Here is a 21,747-nt window from a genome sequence, read left to right as displayed (position 1 = left end):
ATTAATGACAGCAGACAAATTCATCAACAAAACAATTTTCATTTGACAATATTAAACTGAATCCTGTAGTTTTGTTTTATTTTGCAGTCAAAAAAAAGAAAGGGTCAAACTGACCTGAGACTTTCAACATGGCTGCTGCTTGGTTTAAGGGTGTGCAACGTCGGATTTGTTTGAACTGTAATGATACCCTTAATATATTATTTCATAAATGCTTTACAGATTCTGCGTGCATGTCAGGGTTAGGCTAACTTTTACTTTGAGTGCTATGAGGTGCCGATTGTACAGAAACTTTTCCCAACATTTAGCAACAAACCACGTTTAAAAAAAGAATGTGAGGTTTTTAATGTTATTTCGACCAGATTTACAGCAATATTTGTAATACAGTTTCTTTTTCTCATAAAATATAATGTAAACGTTAAATCTAAAAGTTACGTTTAAATATAAATGTTAAATCTAAATGTCACGGGTGAAATTAAATATTTAGTCAATATGTAAATTCACCTGAAGTGCCAAAATAAAAACACAATTAGATTTAGCATTTATATTTAAATGTAACATTTAGATTTAATTGAAATATAATAAGCGAATAATTGAATTTGCATTAGCTTCCATTTGGAACTCATCATGAATCACGCTCTGCTAAAAAGTTTAAAATCACCAGTTTTAGTGTTTTTTTTGTTTTTGTTGTTGTGGAAGACAAAAACGTTAAAAGAAAGGATGAATGACTGAGCGTCCCGTCAAACACCAAATATGACCGCTATAAGCAGCTATAATGAAAATTCAAATAATAAAATACTGGAGAGGGGACATATAAATAGGTATTAATAACTGATTAAGCAGAGGTGGAGTATTTGTTTCCATTTTTTTTTCAAATGTCAAATAGAAATTATAAAAAAAAAATACAAAATAAATAATCGAAATATATTTTCATCTTACAGATTTTTTTCCAATCTTGAATGAACTAACTTTTCTGTGTGTTTATTTTTTCATATGCATTATTAATAATGATAATAATAATAATAAATAATTTTTGGGCAGGAATTACTAACCAGTGGCTACAAAGTAGTATGAAATAATATTACGGCTGTTGTAAACAGAAAGTTACGTGTTTTTGCCCGTTGTCAACCCTGTGTTTTTAAACTATCCTAAAATGTACACATTTCTATGGAGCCCCAGATATGACATGGTAAAAAAATTTGTGGCCACAAATTACTAACTAGTGGCCACAAAATTAGAGGTGTCCCGATCCAATATCAGCCAGAAAACGAATATCGGATTTTATCGGACTGCATCTAAAATCTCCGATATAAACGCTCAGTTGTTCCCACCATAAACTGACAGTAAAAAATAACTGAAGTGAACTTGAATAGTTGTCTATTGTTCTCTGTTTGAGTAACATCACCTGATGAAGCCTTTTCTAACATTCCACACTACAAAATAAGTCATAAAAGTACGTATGATTCAGTTCGATATTGGTATCAGCTAATACGCAAGGCTGCAATATTGGTATCGTACCGGAAGTGAACAAGTTGTATCAGGACATCCCTACACAAAATACTAATTAATGGCCATGAAATACTAACTTGTGGCCACAAAACAAAATCATATTACAGCTGCTGTAAACAGGAAGTTGTGTGTTTTTGCCTGTTAACCCTGTTTTTTTTTATAGTATCCTAAAATGTACACATTTCTATGGATCCCCAGACGTGACATGGTAAAAAAAAAAAACAATTATTCATAGCCACAAATTAATATTTCTAAATATTGGATTAGCTTTAAGCTATGATGGGAAACGAGGAAATAGATTTTCCTATTCCTGTTTACTTTGATCTGATCATTGACCACTGACTCACACATCTTTTTAAATCGAGTTTAAAGTCCGGTTTTTGAACCTGCAGCTTCAAATTAAAGTGGTTTTTCCGTGTGTAGGAAATGAAGTCTGGTAGAATGACGGAGTGGGTATCTGCTCTTTTAGCTTCCGGTGAGTTGGCGTTCTTCATCTGCCTCCCTCTGGAGGAGTCAATTACATCTGTGGGCGTCGCCATGGCAACGCCTGGATGAGGCGTGAGTCATCACTTTTCTTAAAAGGCAGTTCGACGAAAGGCGAGGGGAGAAGTGGAAGGAGCGTCGAGCTCGAACTCATTCTCTCTTTTTTTTCTGTTTGCTGAGATAATGACAGGAAGTCAACATGAAAAAATAAAGGTTTAAAAAAGAGTGAATGAAGAGGGGTATAGAGGGTGAAGAAGAGGAAATAAAACATAAAAACAATAGAGAAAACAAATAAGAGATAAAGAGAAAAGGAGGAGGGGCATAAACAGGAGGAAAAGACACAAGGAAATAAAATAAAGTGTCCTAAAAGAGGATAACGATCAGGGAAATGTAATAAAATAAAAGATTATGGAAAGAGGTAAAAAGAGGAAAAACAGACACTCAGCAAAATAAAACATTTTTAAAAATAGGAAAGATTAGCGTCAGAATGGAAGTGACAGATGAGTCAGGAAACGGAGGAAATAGGAAGAGAATAAATAAACAGAAGGAAGGAAAGAGGAAAGAATTGATAAAGGGAAAAAAGGTGATCAAACAAAAGGAAATAAAACACTTAATTTGTAAAGATGAAAAAGCAACAGAAGAAAGTCAAAAGGGAGACGATGGAGATAAAAAAATGAAAGTGCTCCCCAGGGATGGGTTAAATTGCAGAGGACAAATTTCAATACATGTGCAACAACATTTACATGACGAATAAAGTCTCAAAGCCCAATTTAATTTATTTTGAAACGTAGCGAGGGAAACAAAATGAAGGTAATAAGAAAAAACAAATGAGAAAAATGAGATGAAACACAAGATGAAAAGAAAACATCAAAAGGGACAAAAGACACGACGGGAAGAACAAAAGAAGAAATCACAATAAGGCATAAAAATAATAATAAAATAAAATCTATCAGATAAGGACGGAAAATAAAGAGCAAGAAAACTTAGGAAGACGAACGACGGAAATAGGACAAATGTGAGGTAAAATAGACGACCAGTGGTTTATCTACGCAGACAAAAATCTGTATTGTTGTATTTATTTATTTATTTCTCATCATTATTTTCTCTAAAACGTCTCAGCCCAACACACACTGGACAGAAACGCTACACAATCAAAGTGACGTCTTCTCTTTGGACGGCATATTAAATAATCACAATTACACTAAAAAGCTAAACTTAAGTTCACACAACAACTGTATTTAAATCTAAAGACAGGGTTCAGGACACTTTTGTTCATCTTATTGAAATCAGTCATTAATGGGGCGCCGATTGTAAAGGGGCGCATGCTAAACATAAACAGAACATTTTTGCAACATTTAGCAACAAATCACGTTTAAAAAAAAAAAAAAAATGTATGTGAATTTTGTTTTATGTTAATTTTGACCAGATTTACAGCAATATCTGTGAAATTTGTGATATTTTTTCTTGTAGAAATATGTCAAATGTAAATGTTAAATGAAATTGTTAAATCTAAATGCTAAATCTTAAATTTAAATCTTAAATCTAAATCTAAAGGTTAAATGTAAATCCTAAATCTAAATGTTAAATCTAAATTTCATGGGTGAACCTAAGTATTTAGCAAAATGCAACATTTAGCAACAAACCACATTTAAAAAAAATGTATGTGATTTTTTTTTATGTTACTTTTCACAAGATTGACAGCAATACTTTTTCTCATAAAAATATGTCAATGTCAAACGTAAATCTTAAATCTAAATGCTGAGTCTAAATATTAAATCTAAATCTAAATGTCAAGGGTGAAACTAAATATTTAGCTGATATGCAAGTTCAACCGAATGAGCTTTTATTTTGGTAATTCTGGTGAATTTGCATATTAGCTAAATATTTAGCAACAATTAACATTTAGATTTGACATTTATATTTAATATTTAACATTTAGATTTAACATTGACATATTTTTAGGAGAAAAGAATTATCACATTAATACGTTTTTTAAACAGTTTGTTGCTGAACGTTGCAAAAACTTGCCGTTTATTTTAGCATGCACAACTTTACAATCAGTGCCCTTTAGTCGTTTCCCATTGTCAGGTTTTTATCCTTTGGTGCAGCAGGACAAACAATAATGGTGGATTTGATCAGTTTTGGTCAAAGTATTAGTGAATAGTGAATACTGACCTCTTTAAAGGTACGTTTTTAAACTATCTTTAATCTCTAAATGTGTACCTGAGAACTTGTTGGAGCAGCTGAACGCTAATCAAGTGGCTTTTCCCTTTAAATGGAGAACAAACATGAAAAGGTCAATTTCACTTTGTGAATCTCATTTAAAGCTACATTTACATAAACAGCCATGTTTACATTTTACAGCAAAGAGGAAATCAATGTTTGACAGAACAACACATTTAAGAAAAAAAAAAAACAGAGTTGTTTAAAGGCAGTGAAAAGGACCAATCGGAGGATGAGAATTCTGTGATCATCAGACCTTTGATGTTCATTGTTTGGTTTCTTTGTTTTTAAAAAGAAATAAAATCTAAACTAATCTAGTTTTCTGCCTCTAAAGGTCACGATTTAATCATCGACTCTTTTATTTCACCCGTTACAAGTAGCATGAAAAACTTGTCCTTTGAGCAGCTGATTGAAGTTCATACAAGTGTGTTCAATTCTACACAGATTCTAATGAACCAAAAATACATGTATGATGAACGACTGTGGGGAAACCACGACCGCATGGGGAGAACATGCAAACTCCACAAAGAAAGGTCTTAGCTGAGGAGAAAGCATGTTTGACTTGTGGCATAAGCTAACACAAACATGTGGGACTGGTCGCTACAAGCTAAGCTAACACAAACATGTGGGACTGGTTGCTACAAGCTACACTAACCCAAACATGTGGGACTGGTTGCTACGTGCTAAGCTAACCCAAACATGTGAGACTGGTCGCTACAAGCTAAGCTAACCCAAACATGTGGGACTGGTTGCTACAAGCTACGCTAACCCAAACATGTGGGACTGGTCGTTACAAGCTAAGCTAACCCAAACATGTAGGACTGGTTGCTACGTGCTAAGCTAACCCAAACATGTGGGACTGGTCGCTACAAGCTAAGCTAACCCAAACATGTGGGACTGGTCGCTACAAGCTAAGCTAACCCAAACATGTGGGACTGGTCGCTACAAGCTAAGCTAACCCAAACATGTGGGACTGGTCGCTACAAGCTAAGCTAACCCAAACATGTGGGACTGGTCGCTACAAGCTAAGCTAACCCAAACATGTGGGACTGGTTGCTACAAGCTACGCTAACCCAAACATGTGGGACTGGTTGCTACAAGCTAAGCTAACCCACATTTATGGGACTGGTCAATATGCGCTAAGCTATCCAAACATGTGGGACTGGTTGCTACGTGCTAAGCTAACCCACATTTATGGGACTGGTCAATATGCGCTAAGCTATCCAAACATGTGGGACTGGTTGCTACGTGCTAAGCTAACTGCATTTAACAGAACCAAAGGGAATGTACACAAAGCTGCACCAGCTTCATTTCACCAGACAACAAAAAGTTTGACATGTTTGAAGGGACTCACCGTCTCCAGGTGAGAAGGTTTGGGGTTCTATCCTCAGCAGTCGTGCTTTAGACGTCTTTCTGTGTGGGATTTGCATGTTCTCTGTGTGTGTGTGTGTGTGTGTGTGTGACAGAGGGCAGGCACTTGTTGAAGAGGTAGAGGGAGGCAGCTTATATAATAAACTAAAGTCGTGGGTCCATGTCTGATCAGACTCGTTGAGTTTGGAGATGATGAAAGTCGTGCTCAGCGTTCCTTCAGTTCCTTAATACGTGTGAAGGTGTGCAGAGATACAGCTGGGCTGCATCACAGGAGTTCATCTATAGATTCTAACAGTTGTGTTTTCAGTCTGATCGTCTGGGGTCCTTACAGCGATCCTGAAGAGGATCCGTGAGCTCGCCTGATCCAATTCCTACTCGCTGAAGCTGAAATTGACCCCGGAGGTGTCTGTGGTGGGAGAGGAGGGGCCGGCGCTGGACACGGCGCTAGAGGGGATGCTGCCATCTTCACAGAAAAACAATAAGAGTCAGTGATGCTTCCTCTTCCTCCCTGATCAGCACAAATGGCTACTTTCAGTTACACACATTTAGAAACATCTCTAACTGTGTCTATACATATACTTTGTTCCTGCCCTAAAATATTAATATTTAGGAAACTGTTTATTTGAAACTAACGAGAGGACGAATCAGCAAACTGTTATTATGAAGGTAATTTCTAAAAGAAACTGCACAAATCAAACAAAAATTAAAAATGAATGGTATAGACCTTTAATAACAATAATAATAATGATAATGCACTGGATTTTATATAGCACTTTTCATTGGTAAAGGAAATATTTTAGTGGAAAGAATGACTTTCAAATTAAGACTGCAAGCAGAAGTATATGACAAAAAAAATCTAAACGATGAATAATCATTTTTGAAGAAAATATCAAACAAAAGTATTTACTGATATAAGCAATCATTATTATGAAATTACCTGAGGAATATTTAATGTTTTTTTTGGTATTATCTTAATTTACTTATTACTATGGTCATTGCTGTGGTTATTATTAGTATTATTACTACTATTATGACTTAGTTTTTATCACTACTTTTTTTATTGTTTTTTTTTTATTAAAATTAATGGTTTAGACCTTAGTATGGTAAAGGAAATATAGTATTTAATGGAAAAAATGCCTTTCAAATTAAGACTGCAGACAGAATGTGACAAAAAAATCTAAATCACAATTACTATATATATATACATATATATATATACACATAAGCAATCAATATTATAATGTAATTGTTTTGTATTATCTTTATTAATTAGTGGGGATGCGTCGCAGCCTCACTATTGTTATTATTACTTGGGTAATTATTAATACTATTATTAATTCAATCCAACTTTATTTATATAGCACAAATTACAACAAAGTCATCTCAGTGCGTTTAACAAAATATAAAGTTCATAGTAAGAAAGAAAGAAGAATTATTATTACTACTGTTGTGACTATATTATTATTGTTTTCTTTTTCCCACCATCCCTTAAATACCATTAATATTACGGCTGTAATTGTTGCTGTTTATCCACCTTTATGAAATAAATAAACAATAAAATAATGATTTTAGAAACCTCAGCAGACTGAGAAACATAATGAGAAAACATTAGCATCAGTAGGAGCAGACGGAGAAAAACAGAGTGTGACAACAAGGACGAGGAGGACATCCAACGCCATCCAACGAGGCCGTGGTGTTCTTTCAGAGTTCTCTTTTATTTAGCCGTCGTACCTCGTGCTGGTCCCTCTGCGTGCACGAGCGCACGTTGACATTCTCCTGGTATTTAACTCGTCTGACGGCCGTGTGGCTTTTTATGAGCGTGTTTACACAAACACTGAGGTTTGACGACACACAGTGACGCACATGGAGCTCAATAACTGCTGATCTTTTTAGCCCATGAGTTTACCCAGGTTACCTCCACGCTGGAACAGAAGTGTTTATTACAATTTGATAATCACTAAATGTCGAGTGTGGCCCAGTCGGCTGCTGGTAATGTCTGTTCTGACTATAAACTGGATTTTCAATGAAACTGTTCACTTTAAATCACGTGTCAAACGCAAGGCCCGGGAGAATCAAATTCGGCCCCCACGAGAAAGAATGATTGTAGTTGTAGATATCGCAGCCGCTCCAAATACAAAAATTCTATTAAAATCTACAATATTGACAGAGCTGCAGTTTCCCAGTTCTTATAAAACATGACAGCAGTCATTTTTAATCTCAAAATGTTGAAAAAACTCTAAATTTTCCTCAAATTGTTCCACAAAATGTTCCCCAAATTCCCAAAGATCAGGGAAATTTAAGTGAAGATCCTGCAGGGATGGATATACTCACTTATTATTTGTTGAACTGTTGAATTTGCTCTTTTCCCGACTAAAATCTGTGACCCACTTCAGCTCCAACTGGTCCCGTATTTGGTCCCTGAACTAAAATGAGTTTGACACCCCTGCTTTAAATCAAACCAACTCACACTGTATCAATCTGATCAGTGCGTCATGTACACACCCTCATCACAGCAAAGATACGAAGAAACGCATACGATTTCAAGTTGAAAGCGATCAACCTGGCTGTGGAAAAAGGAAATAGAGCCGCTGCACGGTCTCTCTATTGGAGACGACAGCGTATAGAACGACTCAATACAAAAAACAACAAAAACTTTCAAAAGGAAGAAATTAAGAAAATGGCCCGAACTAGAAAATGGCAACTTATGCTTAAGGGAATCCTAACAGTGTAGAGCAGGATTAATAAATCCATCATCACCAATGGGTTTTGGTGCGTGTTGAAGAAAATCATAAGCTCAGGGGTTAATTTACTTTGAGACAAAAATGACATTGACAATGTAAATGAGGCTGAGAAAGTGTTCAACTCTAGCGATATTTCTAAATGTCGACAAAGCTTTGAACGTGTTTCAGTTGAACGTTGTTTTGGGGAGGAGCCTCGTAACTCCCGTGAAATCTCATCCCGCGAGACTTCGCTGCAGAAAGACGGAGGCTCCATGACCACTTCTCTCCGAGTAAACAAGGCGCGGTACGTGTAAACAGAAGAGGAGACCGGGACATTTCTTAGCATTATATTTTAAAATGATTAGTGCCACATTAGATGTGAAACAACAAAGGAATACAGAGTGTTATAAGGAGGTTTGGATCTTTCTGCAGCGTAGTTTCACGGGAGTAACGAGGCTCCTCCCAAAACAACCACAATTATACTTTGTCGACATTTAGAAATATCGCTTTTATTTTGCAACAATCCGAAATGGAAACGCAGCTACAGACACTGTCTTACGTTAAACTTGCAAATATCCACATAAGCCTGAGTAAATATGTTACGTTTCAACATAAACAACCTGCGGTTTATATTTAGGCGCTCTCAATAGTCCAGAAATTTGATTTTTTCTGTTGTTGATGTTTTGCGGATAAGAAAATGCTTTTAACAAAGTGGCAGAAACTCTACTTTGTAACAATGTTTTCCACTTACGCCACAGGGCCTGGCCAGAAGGTTGGAAAGACGTTTCAGATCCAGAGGAGGACAGAGGCTGCTGAGGGCTGTAGAGCGACGTCTGGCTCTGAGAGTTGAACAAGCCAGCGAGCGCTGGGAGCAAAGATGGAATGATCCAAACACATCAGAGTATTTACAGAAAGAAACCCAACCATCGTGTCACAGACAAGAGCTGCACACAACAGACGTTAAAGCAGGGGTCACCAACACAGGTCGCCCTCATAGACCATGTGAGGGGCCCTCAGGAGCTCTAGACACCAATGAGCTCCATCGAAAATCTGATTTACTTTCCAGGATTCAAAGTCACAAAGATAAATACAGACAACAGATGTAGTTAATATTTAGTAAAGTTAAATACTGCTGCATGTCATAAATATACTAATATTGATATTTTAAATCACTTTTTAAAACACTTATCGGAGAGTCTTCCCTAATTTTTTAGTAACTTCTAACTTTTTATGTTTCTGTTTTTTAAACTGTTTTAATCTCTGACCAAAACTTTATATCTTTTATTTTCTAATGTTTAGCTGCCTTTGGAAAACACTTTAGTGCTATATAAATAAAGTTTATCATTACTATTTATTATAAAGTTTTAGTATTACATTAGCTATCTTTATGTTTATTGTGACAAATGTATTCAAGTGCTGCAGAATTGGTGTATGGGTTGTGGTATGTTACATATAATAATATGATATAAATAAAATTATAAACATTTCACAATTAGTTAAAAGTTGTTTGTAGCTAGAAAAATAGCAACATGGGGATTTTCTATGAAATGTATAAAATGAAACAATGGAATAAATTAGGAGAAATAAGGCGTTGTTGCTGTTGAAACTTAAACATTTCCTAAGTTACAGCTAGCCTTCTGTATTATCTTAGCCTCTATTTAAAGTGAAACTGTAGTATTTAAAAAGCTCTTTTCAAACCTGTATCGCTCACAGTTTCAGAAGGTTTGGTGACCCCTGCGTTAAAGAAAGGTGAACTCCTACCTTTCATACCTTTCATGGTCTTAGCGTGACCCTCACTGCTGCTCTCGCACACCCTGTTGAGAAACTCATCTACCTGCTTGAGCGAGAGCAAGTTATGCAGCGTCTCCAAAGGAAAGATGGACGGCACCATGGAGCAGCCTTCAAATCCTGCACCACACAGAGAGACAGTGAGACACCAAAACACCTCGTGCCACTTTTCTGACAGATGCAGGAGGAGGAGGAGACACTCTGTGCATGTTGGCTGCTAACGACGTGTTGCGATCTGACGGTTTTTTTATGTTAGGCAGCCATACAAACCCTCAGGCAGATGTAAGAAACGCAGCCAGTAGCTTGTTTACCTGCCACAGCAGCTGGTGGAGTGAACACGCCACAAAAACACACGGGCCGAAAGGAAGCAAAACGGCCAATAATCTTTGATGGTTAGTACGGCAACAACATTCTGGTCCTTTGGGAGATTGGCAAACACAAATGAAGTGAATACCCTAAAGAGGTTGTGTTTAATTCAATAAAAAAGGGAAAAATCTTACAAAAAATATCAGATTTTAAGGGCAAAACAAACTATAAACTGAATTGCATTTGCTTAAATCTGATGAAATCAATCATTTATTATCTGATAAAGACAGTTGATGTCTCATAGATAAATAAATCAAAGATCATTTGATGAAGAAAAATATGTAAAAGGTTGAAATTGCCGCTCGAAAGTTAGTTTAAACCTCCACCGTAAACACTTGCTTATTGATGTTGTTGGAAAAGTTTTGTGCTTTACAATGTGGGATGTGGAGTCCTGTTCTTACAGCGATTTCTCGTGTTTGCCTCCATAAACTGCTAAAGTGACTTCCCAACACGTCTGCCGTTTTCATCAACTGGAAATTGGTACAAAAACAATGGCCGATATTTATTCTGACGTTTACACAGATCTGAATCTGATCTATGAGACCAAACTATGGCCCTCATTTATTAATCCAACAAAAACACGATGCAGATTTGAGCGCAGAATTAGTCGTATGACACACGTGTGGTTTATGAAACATTCACATCTGACCAATGCCAGCGTAAGAATGATTGGATGTTGATAAATACAATTTGGGAAGTCGGGCATCTGGGTAAGTTGTGACGTTTTTGCCTAGCAACGCCAGTCGATTTGTTTGGGGGTAAAACCAAAATAACAACGTATTGACTCCCGTTGTAACAGAAAAGGTTTCACCATTATGAAGAGCTGTTGTGTGTTTGACTGTTTGTCCAATGTAAAAAATATTAGATATATATTTTTAATATCCTCCCAAAAGAAAAAAAACAAATAAAACACTGGATTTCCTTCATAGGACAGATGGGTAAAAACTAGTCTCCAAAAACGTCCCGTTCCTACGTGTGCTGTCTACATTACATAACCAGTAAGTGAACAGTTAAGATCTGAAATGTGGATTTTAGGGGCGTCTCGGTGGCTTTAGTTTTCAATCTAGATAACAATATGTTGTACAGTATTTATATCCGTTGTAGCTCCGTTATAAAGTACACTGTGATTAATGGCATGTGATGATTTTTACTGTGAGGGTTCATTTATTAGGTAATTGTAAAGATGTGGGTATATGAAATTGGATTGTACATCTACGCGTTGGCTGAGACTTTGCTTTATATCGTCCCCTGGACTTTTCTGCTAGTGTTTCTGATAGTTATATGACATAGCGGGATATAAATCACTCCTGTATTGAAATAAAGATGTTTTTGTCATCAACAAAACAGGAGGCGAACGAGTTGTTTTCCTCCATTTTAAGATGGCGCCCGTTAATTTACTACAGCTAACGTCATCTGTGACGTAAGCTTGACTTACTGAATGGACTCTGGCTGAGGTTTGAATAAAATTCTTAGTAACTAACTTAACAAATTCAACTTCATCACATTACTGATTAAATACTGCAGCGCATTTGCAAAAGTTTAAACTATACTTAACATTTTAAAAGTGATGAATGAGGTTCTGTTTCTTGCGCTGAACACGGTTCCTGCACTTTGGTTTCTCGCGCTGCTTCTTTTACCGATGAATGTTGTGCAAAAAAATAATGTAGCACACTTTCTCTGGGGTATACCGCAGCGCTGAACGGTGCTGAACCTACAAATTAGCTAGTGGCGTTAACGGGTATTTTGTGAATAAAAACCCAAAAAGTAGGATCCGAAAAATTGTTTTGTTTAATTTGTTTTTTAATCGTTTTGATCTGTTCTGAATATGTGTTCTGCTTATGCTTAAATGACAGCTGAGGTTTGTTTAATAATTATTTATTTTTCTGTACTGTACCAAAACAACCAAACACTCATTTGATCGTAAAGTACGTTCACGTCTAAATTGATAAATGGCGAAGCTTATGCGTAAATGGTCGTACGTACAGAACGGTCGATAAAAAAAGCTTTATGTCTTTTTCTGATAAAAAAATGTATCACCTTATACGTTGATCACTTGATTGTGACAAAGTGTGAAGCTTTGTGTAAGGAAGTGGCAGCTTATATACAACACTAAATACTGGATTAACTAATAACTATAACGTGCTGATCAATTATCATTATCAGTTATCATTATCAATGCCGGTAGTTTAGAATCATTGACAGTAAAGAGTTGTTTCTAGCTTTGTGAAGATCCTTTGTAAGATGACGTTTGCCAAACTACAAGATAAGTGATACAAAACAGAGAGTAAAGAAAAAAAATGTATTTATAAATATACATGACCTGTGCTGAATACCTAAAGCAAGGCTTGAGCTTCACCTATTATCTCAGCGTGCACGCTTCAACAAACTGCCATTATTTTTATTCAGTATTCACTGCTCATCAAATATTGTGCCACAAGAGACAGAACTTTCATTTCTCCCAAAAGGATTTAAAGCAGTCATAATTTCCCACAGTGCTAATTAGTCAAGTTTCTCTTTGTTTATGTCTCTCTGGGAATTCAAGAAAAAATGAGGTAAAAATAAAAAATAATTTGTACTTTAAAAACTTAAACTAAAGAGAAAAAAAGCCAATTAACTGACATATGGTGATGCTTTAAAATATCAGTTATTTCATATATAAATAAGGACTCTGTGGCAGGGACGGACAAACCTATCGACAGCGAGGGTCACGTAACCAACATTCATGTCAGCATTTAGAAAAATGACCAATCGAAGCATTAACATGAGGAAAAAGGGTTTTGTCTTTGAGGTTTTCTCTGTTTTTAGTCATTTTGTGTGTTTTAGGGGTCATTATGTGTGTTTTTGTGTTCTTGTTTTAATTTTGTGTATTTTACCTGTCAATTTCTGCATTTTTGTTGTTGATTTGTGCATTTTTGGGGTCACTTTCTGTATTTTCTTGTCATTTTGTGTAGTTTTGTTAACAGCCTGTGTGTCTTTGGAGCTATTCTGTAAAGTGTAGTTTTGTGTGTTTTTGTTTAAGTGGTTGTTGTGTTCGTCTTTGTTGTCATTTTATGACGTATGAGTCATTTTGTGTATTTTGCTGCCCATCTGTGTGTTTTGGAAGTGTTTTTTTGTGTATTATGTTGGGCTTCATATTCCTTCCAACTTCTTGAAATACAACTTTTGGAGATTTGCTTTGGGGGCCACAAAAAAATAGACTGAGGGGCACATGTGGCCCTTGGAATGTCTGCTCTATGGCTTTGTCGCTAAGGTTTTAATCCCAAAAGGCCAATTTCAAATAAGACCAAAAAAATGTTTTTGGAGGAAATCCATTCCTAGCTTAGTGTAAAAAACTGCTCTGACAACAAGGCATTCACCTTCTTTCCTTTCATTCTGCATTCGTTCTACAGCCGTCCTCTTTCCTCCTGTTTTATCTCCACAAACATTACATTCAGCTCACACCACGTATGCAGAAAAGAAAACACAACGGACGCAAACGAAGGAATGAGAGAAGCCTTCAGGACATGCAGGAGTGTGAAGGCATGGATTTGACAAAGACAGATTTTATGGTCTCCATCTCTGTGCAATAACAGTCCTGTCTGCTGCCGTCACAGAAACAGAGCACTCACACTTCCCAACATCAGCCTTTTCTCCACACATTGTGACGGCAGCAGCCAATTATGAGTGAGAAAATGTGACCATCTTTCAACAGTCGCTCAAATAAGAAAAGGAGTTCTGTTTCTAAGGCAGCAGAGACAGAATGAAGACGTACCGGCGACAATGTAATGTCTTTACAGTCCTGATCAATTTAAACAGTCTTCACAAGCACACTACAGACAAAGTTATGTTTCCAACTTTGGGGGAACAACTTGGGGATAACCTTTGTCATCAAATCAACATTGGCTGTAACTAAACTAGCATGAATTATTAATTATTACACTGGAACAAACCCATGGATCAGTGTGATGAATTATACGAAACGTCTGTGTACGACGCGATCGAGTCTTAACAGAAAAAATCTGCTCGGAAAGTGAGGACTGACTGTAACGTAAAGGTCAGAGTTATGCCTTTAGATAACAAGACAATACAATACTCAATAATCATACTGCATCAGCAGCATCTCTACCATGAAAACAGTCCATATCAAAAAATGATAAAGCCATTTAAAGCTCAAAACTGGTTAAAAAAACAAACCAAAAAGCAAGATAAAGATTAAAGAACCATCTTATTTCAGAATCCATGTACCCCCCTTATGTCCGACTACAACATTTAGCTTAGAAAACTATTTAAAAACATCATAAAAATGGAATGAATAAGTGAAAACACACATTTTAAAGAATCTCATATTGTAAATAACTGTAAAGAAACAGTATTTAGTGCAGTGGTTCACAGCCGTTTTTGAATCGTGACCCTATTTTGATATCAAGAATTTCTGCCAACTCAGAACTTTTTCATCATGTTTGAACTCAGATTTTTTTAAAAAAAATCTTTTTACTATATTTATATTTTACAAAGTAAAAGAATAGAAATACAGTCATTTAAAATTGTGTTTTATTTTTATTTTAAAGAATAATACTTAAAAAATGCAAAAATCTATTTAAGTTTTTCAGAAATTTCAGGCAATCCTATTTAAACTCCAGATGACCCCACATGGGGTCCCAACCCCAAGGTTGAAAAACACTGATTTAGTAGCTCCTGAATAGATTTAATTCTATAGTTCTGATCATTTTCGGTCATCTCACGCCTGGGGAGGGACCAAGACTGACACTTTATGTAGTATGTATGTAGTGCCATCGTGAACCCCTGGGGGTACACGTACCCCACTTTGGGAACCTAGGGTTTAGTGAATGGAAAGGTCTCACAAGAGCTGGTGTGATGAAAAAAAACTAAATGATAAAATAAAAACAAGTAGCACAAATTAATCTATGTAAAGCATGTACAGTATATATGTATGTATGAATAATCAGGGACAGTGAATGTCAACAGTTTAAATATGTGAGAGAAAGAATGCAGTTTACTTGTAAAAAGGCTGATCTTAATGAGTGCTGGAAAAAGTTTGTTTTTTTTTTTGACAACAGTGAACCCTAGTGGAGATTTCCTGGAACTTTAACATTTACATTTTAGGATCAAACTAAGATTTTTTTGGTGATGCAGAGGACTAGATGCAGATACTTATTATTCATTTGACAGAAATGATCCATTCTTTAAGAACTTTTTTAGTTTAAAAAAAAGCTCACAGCTCAAAACATTGAGTCAGTCTGTGATTAGAAAATATGAGGTAAATTCTCCAAATTATTGTGACATAAAAAAGTGTAAGCTAGTACCAGATACTCTATTGACTGAATTGATCCAGATTTTGTATTTCAATAACTCAGTACAATCAAAAGCACTTTTAGACCATTTATGAATTTAGAAGTGTTAAAAAACAAAACAAAAAATAAATAAACAAATCACGGTTCATTAAAATGATTCATTTGGTTCTAAAATGTTGCCGAGGAAAATATATATATTTTTAAATAATTCCACTAAGTTCATTTGGTCTTTGGTTTTGTTTATTCAGACAAGGTTTCTCCTAAAAGACCTTGTTTGAATAAACAAAACCTTAATGTACAAGTTTTTTTTTTTGTTTAATTAAACAAGACATTCAGGATAATATTAGGTTTATTTTTATTTTTCAATTAAGTGTAGAGGGCCGTGGACAATGCAGACTTTGAGATTTTAAAGATTCACTCCTACTTAAAGTTTCCACACGTCCCAATTTGAAGTTATTAGCAAAATTACTAAGTACAGACAAATGCATGTATTTCTGAGTGTAAACATGCCATGTTGCAGCTTGAAAAAGATTCACATGCTGCAAAGAAATCAAGTCCAGCATTTAGACCACGTCAACACCTGACAGCTAAAGAGCTAACAAGCTAGCAACAAACATACGCAAAGATTACATTAATAGCTAGGAGCAAAGGGTTGCTATACTGCATTAGTAACTGATATAATAGTCATACTGTACTTTGGATGTTACAGCATCTTTTATGTCTTCTTGTTGCACCATGGAAATATTTACAAACCGCTATTATCAAGTCAGAACTATTTTTTCTGAGGTTGCTTTAACCAAAACTAAAGCATCCAAACCAAAACCAAAAATTGGGTTTCTTTCAGTTAAAAAAAAATTTGGCCTGTTTATTTTTACTCAAAACTGAATTTTCGTCATAATATCACGGTCACAGCCACTTTGAGATGAGCCTCAAACCTAATGACGTGCTCATTTAATGCAGAAATAAACGGGGTTCCCACACTTTTTTCACAATGATTTTTCTAAACTTTTGCAAAATATTTTACCAAATTTCCATGACTTAGTTCTGAAACACTAAAATCTTTTTTTTTTGCGTATGTATGCATTTCCTGTTTTTTTTTTTAACCTTGCATTTGCGCAAATTTGTGACATCTCGTGATTCTCGCTCAATGATGCTGCCGGTATGCAGCACTTTCACTTTGAGATAATGCTTAACATCGTTGGGGTTTTAATCACTAAAACTAAATTGGCTATATTTCCAAAATGTTTCCTAAACAGTTCAAATATTCCAGTGATTCTCAAATGGGGGTACATGTACCCCTAGGGGTATACGATGGCACAACAGGGGGTACGTGACAGAGAGAGAAAGAGAGAGAGAGGAAAATTAACAAATGAAAGCATTAAAAATATGGGGTCTTATAATGTTTATTTTTAGTTAAAAGTGATTATTATAATCATGATAATCACTTGATTACAATATTAACTGAAAATACAAGGGATGTGGCAGGAGATGAGCGGAAAAAAGCAAAAATATAGAAATAATAACTCGTGAAATTCGACCACCGAAAATTTTCGGCCGAGAATGTCCCAAAAGTGCATTATCGGTTCTTTTATTCATTAAAACAGGTTGTTTCAAACGCTGCGGTCATCGCACGCCAGTCTGGATGATTGATACATTCTTTGAAGCATTAATATTAATTGATACAATTGTAATTCCTTGATTTTAGTGAGGTTAGTACACACTTACACCATACATGCAATGGTACTAATAATTTATTTCGGTGTTTCGGTTTTCTCATTTTTGGTTTTAGGTTTCGGCCGAGAACTTTCATTTCGGTTCATCCCCAGAAATATTTCTATTTCGGAGGCACTAAATACTGTTTAATTCCACTTAGTTACAAAATAAGATTCTTTAAAATGTGTTCATTCCATCATTATGTTCTATAGTTGTTTTTTCACAGAATTCTGAGTAAAATGTTGTCAGACAAAGGAGGGAACTTGGATTCAGGAACAAGAGAAAAGGGGTACGTTTGAGAACCACTGAAATGTTCTATGACTATGTAAGACTTTCAAATTCCTTCATTTTTCCAGGAATTTCATGACCGTGAGGACCCTGAATAAATGACTGCAGGTGATTCTAATGCTCCCCTAAGCACTAAATAGTACATTTCTGTAATTTTTGCACAAACATGCAGAGTAAAAACCTGGAGCATGGCCATCGTATCATGTGACCTGGAGCAGCAGCAAAGCACGGCCGCCTGTGCAGAGGCAACACACGGCTACACACGGGGCATGTTTGAGGCTGACCGTGGAGGAAATCTGGGAGCTCCTGACCAGACATCAGCAAAGCCTTGAGGAGGCGGTGGTGGTAGGGGCAGTGGTGAAGGTGGTGAGCCATGGCCCCGTCCACAGCCGGAGGGGCCCAACCCAGCAGGGCCAGCTCGGCGAGCTGTCCCCCCAGCAGCTGGACCACAGGGAGTACGGTGGGGGGCTCTGAGGGAGGGGGAGAGGAGAACGTACAGTGGGCCAGAACAAGAAGCTGGACCTGTGACAGAAGCCGAGTCAGCACTAAACCATGCACTAACTTCTAAATGTCCGTTTAAGTCACAAAAACAATGATGTAGGTTAAATAAAACAGCTGACACTGACGTGACTTCACTATTGCAGAACAAACGCTAAAACTCTCTCCAAACAGCGGCACTCATTCCAGGGACTGATAAAAACTCCTGACGGACTAACTGTCCGTAGGTTTAGTGATGCTGTCAGACACTTTTAAAATGTTGTTTTGATTTCAGTCAACTGCTTCGTCAATCACTTACGCCTCATTTAGCGACAGTAGACGTGACACACATGGACAATTCTATTGTTATCACCTACAAACAGAATCACCTCATAAACAGTCCAAGCAGAAGAGGTTTGTAATTATAGATGGAAATGTGTACAGTATAAAATATGATGGGAATGCTTTATTTTATTGTCCTGGTTTCAGACTGGGTCTTAAAGCCAATAGAACACACACACACACAGTGGGGAATTGAACCAACAACTTTTAGAATAAATTATTCTTAAATGATTCTTAAACAAAACAAGCTGAAGTATGACAGTAACAAAGGTTCATAAAAAACTATTTTACAAAAATTCTCAAACTGGGGTCCATGGATCCATGGGGCACAGTGTTTGGACCATAGAATGTAAAAAGAACGGATGGGACAAGCTCCCCGATGGAGTGAAGCTTTTATTTTTAGAGCTCCCCCTGCTGACTGGCTGCAGTATAGGTCATAAACCCCGCCTCCTCAATGATAACAGATGGGATGTTGGTCAAACTGTAAAGTCGAAACCTGAACTCTGCTGTGATCATTAGTTATTATCACCCTACATTGTGTTCAAGTGCTCATTTTTCTGTGAACTTTGTTTTAAATAAGTTATTTGAGGTTGAGAAACAGGATATGACATCATATATGACGATGATTGACAGCCGCGGGTCTTGCGTAGCTCTTTTTGTGAATAGCACTTACGTCTTGAAGGAAAGCCGAGACGCCATTTAACTCTTCCTATCAGTTTTTTTGAGCTGTTAAAATGAGTTGTTCTGCAGTAAACTGTTCTAACCGTCCTATATAAGGGATCTTTGCAGTTTTTACCCTAAGTAAAAAAGTGTGTTCTTGTCGAAGCTGGGCTTGCGTAAGTAATCACGGCAGTACGCTAAATGGGTGGGGCGTGTTACCAGAGTACCGACTTCATCAAGTATCTCAAATAGCTTTAGATTCAACTTATTTCAACAGAAATGTATTTTGCTAGGAACATGTGGTTGAAATGGTGCAACATGATATAAAAGCATTAGGGCATACAACTAAATAAAAATAACATTACTATACATCTATACTTAAGAGTAACGCCATATAGATATGTTTATATATACATATACAAAGATTTGGGTCCTGATAGAGAGGTATGGATCTAATTCCAAAACTCTGGTTCTTTGTGACGCTTTGCAGTATAAAAGGATATGAAAAAGTATACATAAGAAATCATCTTATAGATCTATAAAAGCAAGGAATCTCTGTCCATCTGTGTGTGTTCCTCAAATATCTCTGTGAATCAGGTTCAGACTGACCTGAGACTTTCAACATGGCTGCTGCTTGGTTTAAAGGTGTGCAACGTCGGATTTCTTTGGACTGCAATGATACCGTTTACAAAAGATTTCATAAAATAGTCCTCCGGGAGTGGACAATTTCATGAAACTAGTATAAAAAATTCCTAATAGGTGTTTTATGATAGTCTTCAGATTTCACTGAACTTATGCGTGTGTTATTATGTTGGTAAAATGTATAAAATGTCCTAACTGCGTTGTACAGGATTACCTCCTCACCCTGAAACACTGGTTAAAACAGTCCTCTAGGGTTTAGTCTTTATCTACAATGTGAAGTCACCAATTCAAGCTTATGGTAAAATTAAAGGTAATTTTTTTTTTAATTAAATCTGTGTGCAATAAATCATTTCCATATGGAAATATATCCAAGAAGATGATATATATTCCACATAACACCCCGTGGCAGATTAAACATGTGCAGGAGGAGCAGGTGGTGTTAGAGGTGACAACCAAATAAATAAAAAAAAAACAACACAGTGCAGAACAAATACACACACGTGTTTGGTGAAAAAGACACAAAAAAAAAAACTCTGTGAGGAAAAAAGACATTTTGTGCCATTTAAAGTCATTAAAAGCAGCCACATGTCAAACTCCCTCAATAACCTGGAAACAGATGGTTTTATTCCCAGGAGAAGGTCATGCAAGGTCACAGGGAAACTGTGGGAAACGTCGGAGAATAAACGTGAATAAAAGCGGACATACCGTTAGTCGGATGCCTGGCAAACGACACAGAAAATCGCTTTACTGGCGGCATAGACAACAGCTCTGAGGAGATAAGAAAATCAACTGGAGTTACTGGGACTGTTGGCATTTGATGCTGTGTGTGTGTGTGTGCGTGTGTGTGTGTGTGTAAAAATGAGGTGGAGGAGATAAAGGAAACTTTGATTGGTCAGCCTTTGGTCTTTGAAGAAAAAGAAGTAAAGAGAGAACATGAATGAAGACATTGAAGTTTGGTGGTGATTCTGTCTTTCAAAATAAAAGCCAAGTCTTTAGCAGAGGTGGACTTACCTTCTTCTGCTTGGAATCGAAGAGAACCGACCAAGAACAAAAATGATGGCGTTAGAGTTGAATATTCACTTTGATCACTTGGTGTATTAATTACAGATTCATTTACCAAATTAATCGAATTTTTCTCTCTCTTGTTAAAAATGAGTACAGGTAAAAAGAATGATAATCATATTTGATTTGTTTCTTTGTTAAGACTGAACAAATAAATACTACACACAAATACTGTAAAGATTTTGTTGTCAAAATGCAAGTAAAATACCAATAATTTAATGTATCATTATTATTATTTTTATTACTTTTTGCCGATAATCTTGTCTTGCTGAGGAAGGGTTTTTGTGAATTTTTCTGTTTGTTGTTGTTCACCCTATTAATGAAAAATTAAATAAACTAATTGTGAAAAAGATAAAATAAAAATGAAAAATAAAACAATTTTATGTAACCGATTAAGATTGGAAGAGGAAAACCTTGTTAAGAAAAATAATAGTACTGATTTAAAAAGTAAAATGTAATATTTTAAAATGGTTTAAGTTTCCAGGCAAAATTTCATTTCAATGATCGATTGTTCTTGTACTGTGTATTTTCCTTTTGAGGTTTTTCACCTACGCTGATGTGCCTACATACAAATAATGCTTTGAATAAAATGAAGGAAGAAACTGAAGGTTTGGTTCTTTGAGTGAAGTCCAGTAAAACACATATTTTAAAGTCAAGAACAGCACAAAAATTAAGTTGAACTTGACAGTTTAACTGTGATTCCTCATCTGTTAGAAAATGCTAGGGCTGAATTTTAGTCCCAGTCCAGCCCTGTGCATATACGAGATAAACTACAACTAGGGCGATTGACTGGATATCTTATTTGTGCCATTCAT

At 36.1% G+C, this 21,747-nt stretch overlaps 1 protein-coding gene across 15 annotated transcripts in view; it reads right to left on the bottom strand.

Moving 5' to 3' along the window:
- Positions 1-5,648: 5,648 nt before the first annotated feature.
- LOC114464410 (inositol hexakisphosphate and diphosphoinositol-pentakisphosphate kinase 2-like) overlaps positions 5,649-21,747 on the bottom strand; it is a 76,970-nt gene continuing 60,871 nt past the window's right edge. For 5 of the 15 annotated variants that reach the window (XM_028448540.1, XM_028448545.1, XM_028448542.1 and 2 more), the window contains 5 exons: positions 20,576-20,638; positions 18,034-18,219; positions 10,074-10,211; positions 9,055-9,168; positions 5,649-6,046 (listed from right to left, as the gene is read on the bottom strand). In XM_028448540.1, the coding sequence (XP_028304341.1) occupies positions 5,955-6,046; positions 9,055-9,168; positions 10,074-10,211; positions 18,034-18,219; positions 20,576-20,638 (593 nt within the window). In that variant the 3' untranslated portion in view covers positions 5,649-5,954. Of the gene's footprint in view, positions 6,047-9,054; positions 9,169-10,073; positions 10,212-18,033; positions 18,220-20,575; positions 20,639-20,881; positions 20,888-21,747 lie in introns of all 15 variants that reach the window. The other 10 variants (XM_028448547.1, XM_028448552.1, XM_028448548.1 and 7 more) reach the window with 5 other exon arrangements.

This window comes from Gouania willdenowi, chromosome 6, assembly GCF_900634775.1.
Source record: "Gouania willdenowi chromosome 6, fGouWil2.1, whole genome shotgun sequence".
Classification (NCBI taxonomy): domain Eukaryota; kingdom Metazoa; phylum Chordata; class Actinopteri; order Blenniiformes; family Gobiesocidae; genus Gouania; species Gouania willdenowi.
This window is presented reverse-complemented; position numbering and strand designations above follow the sequence as displayed.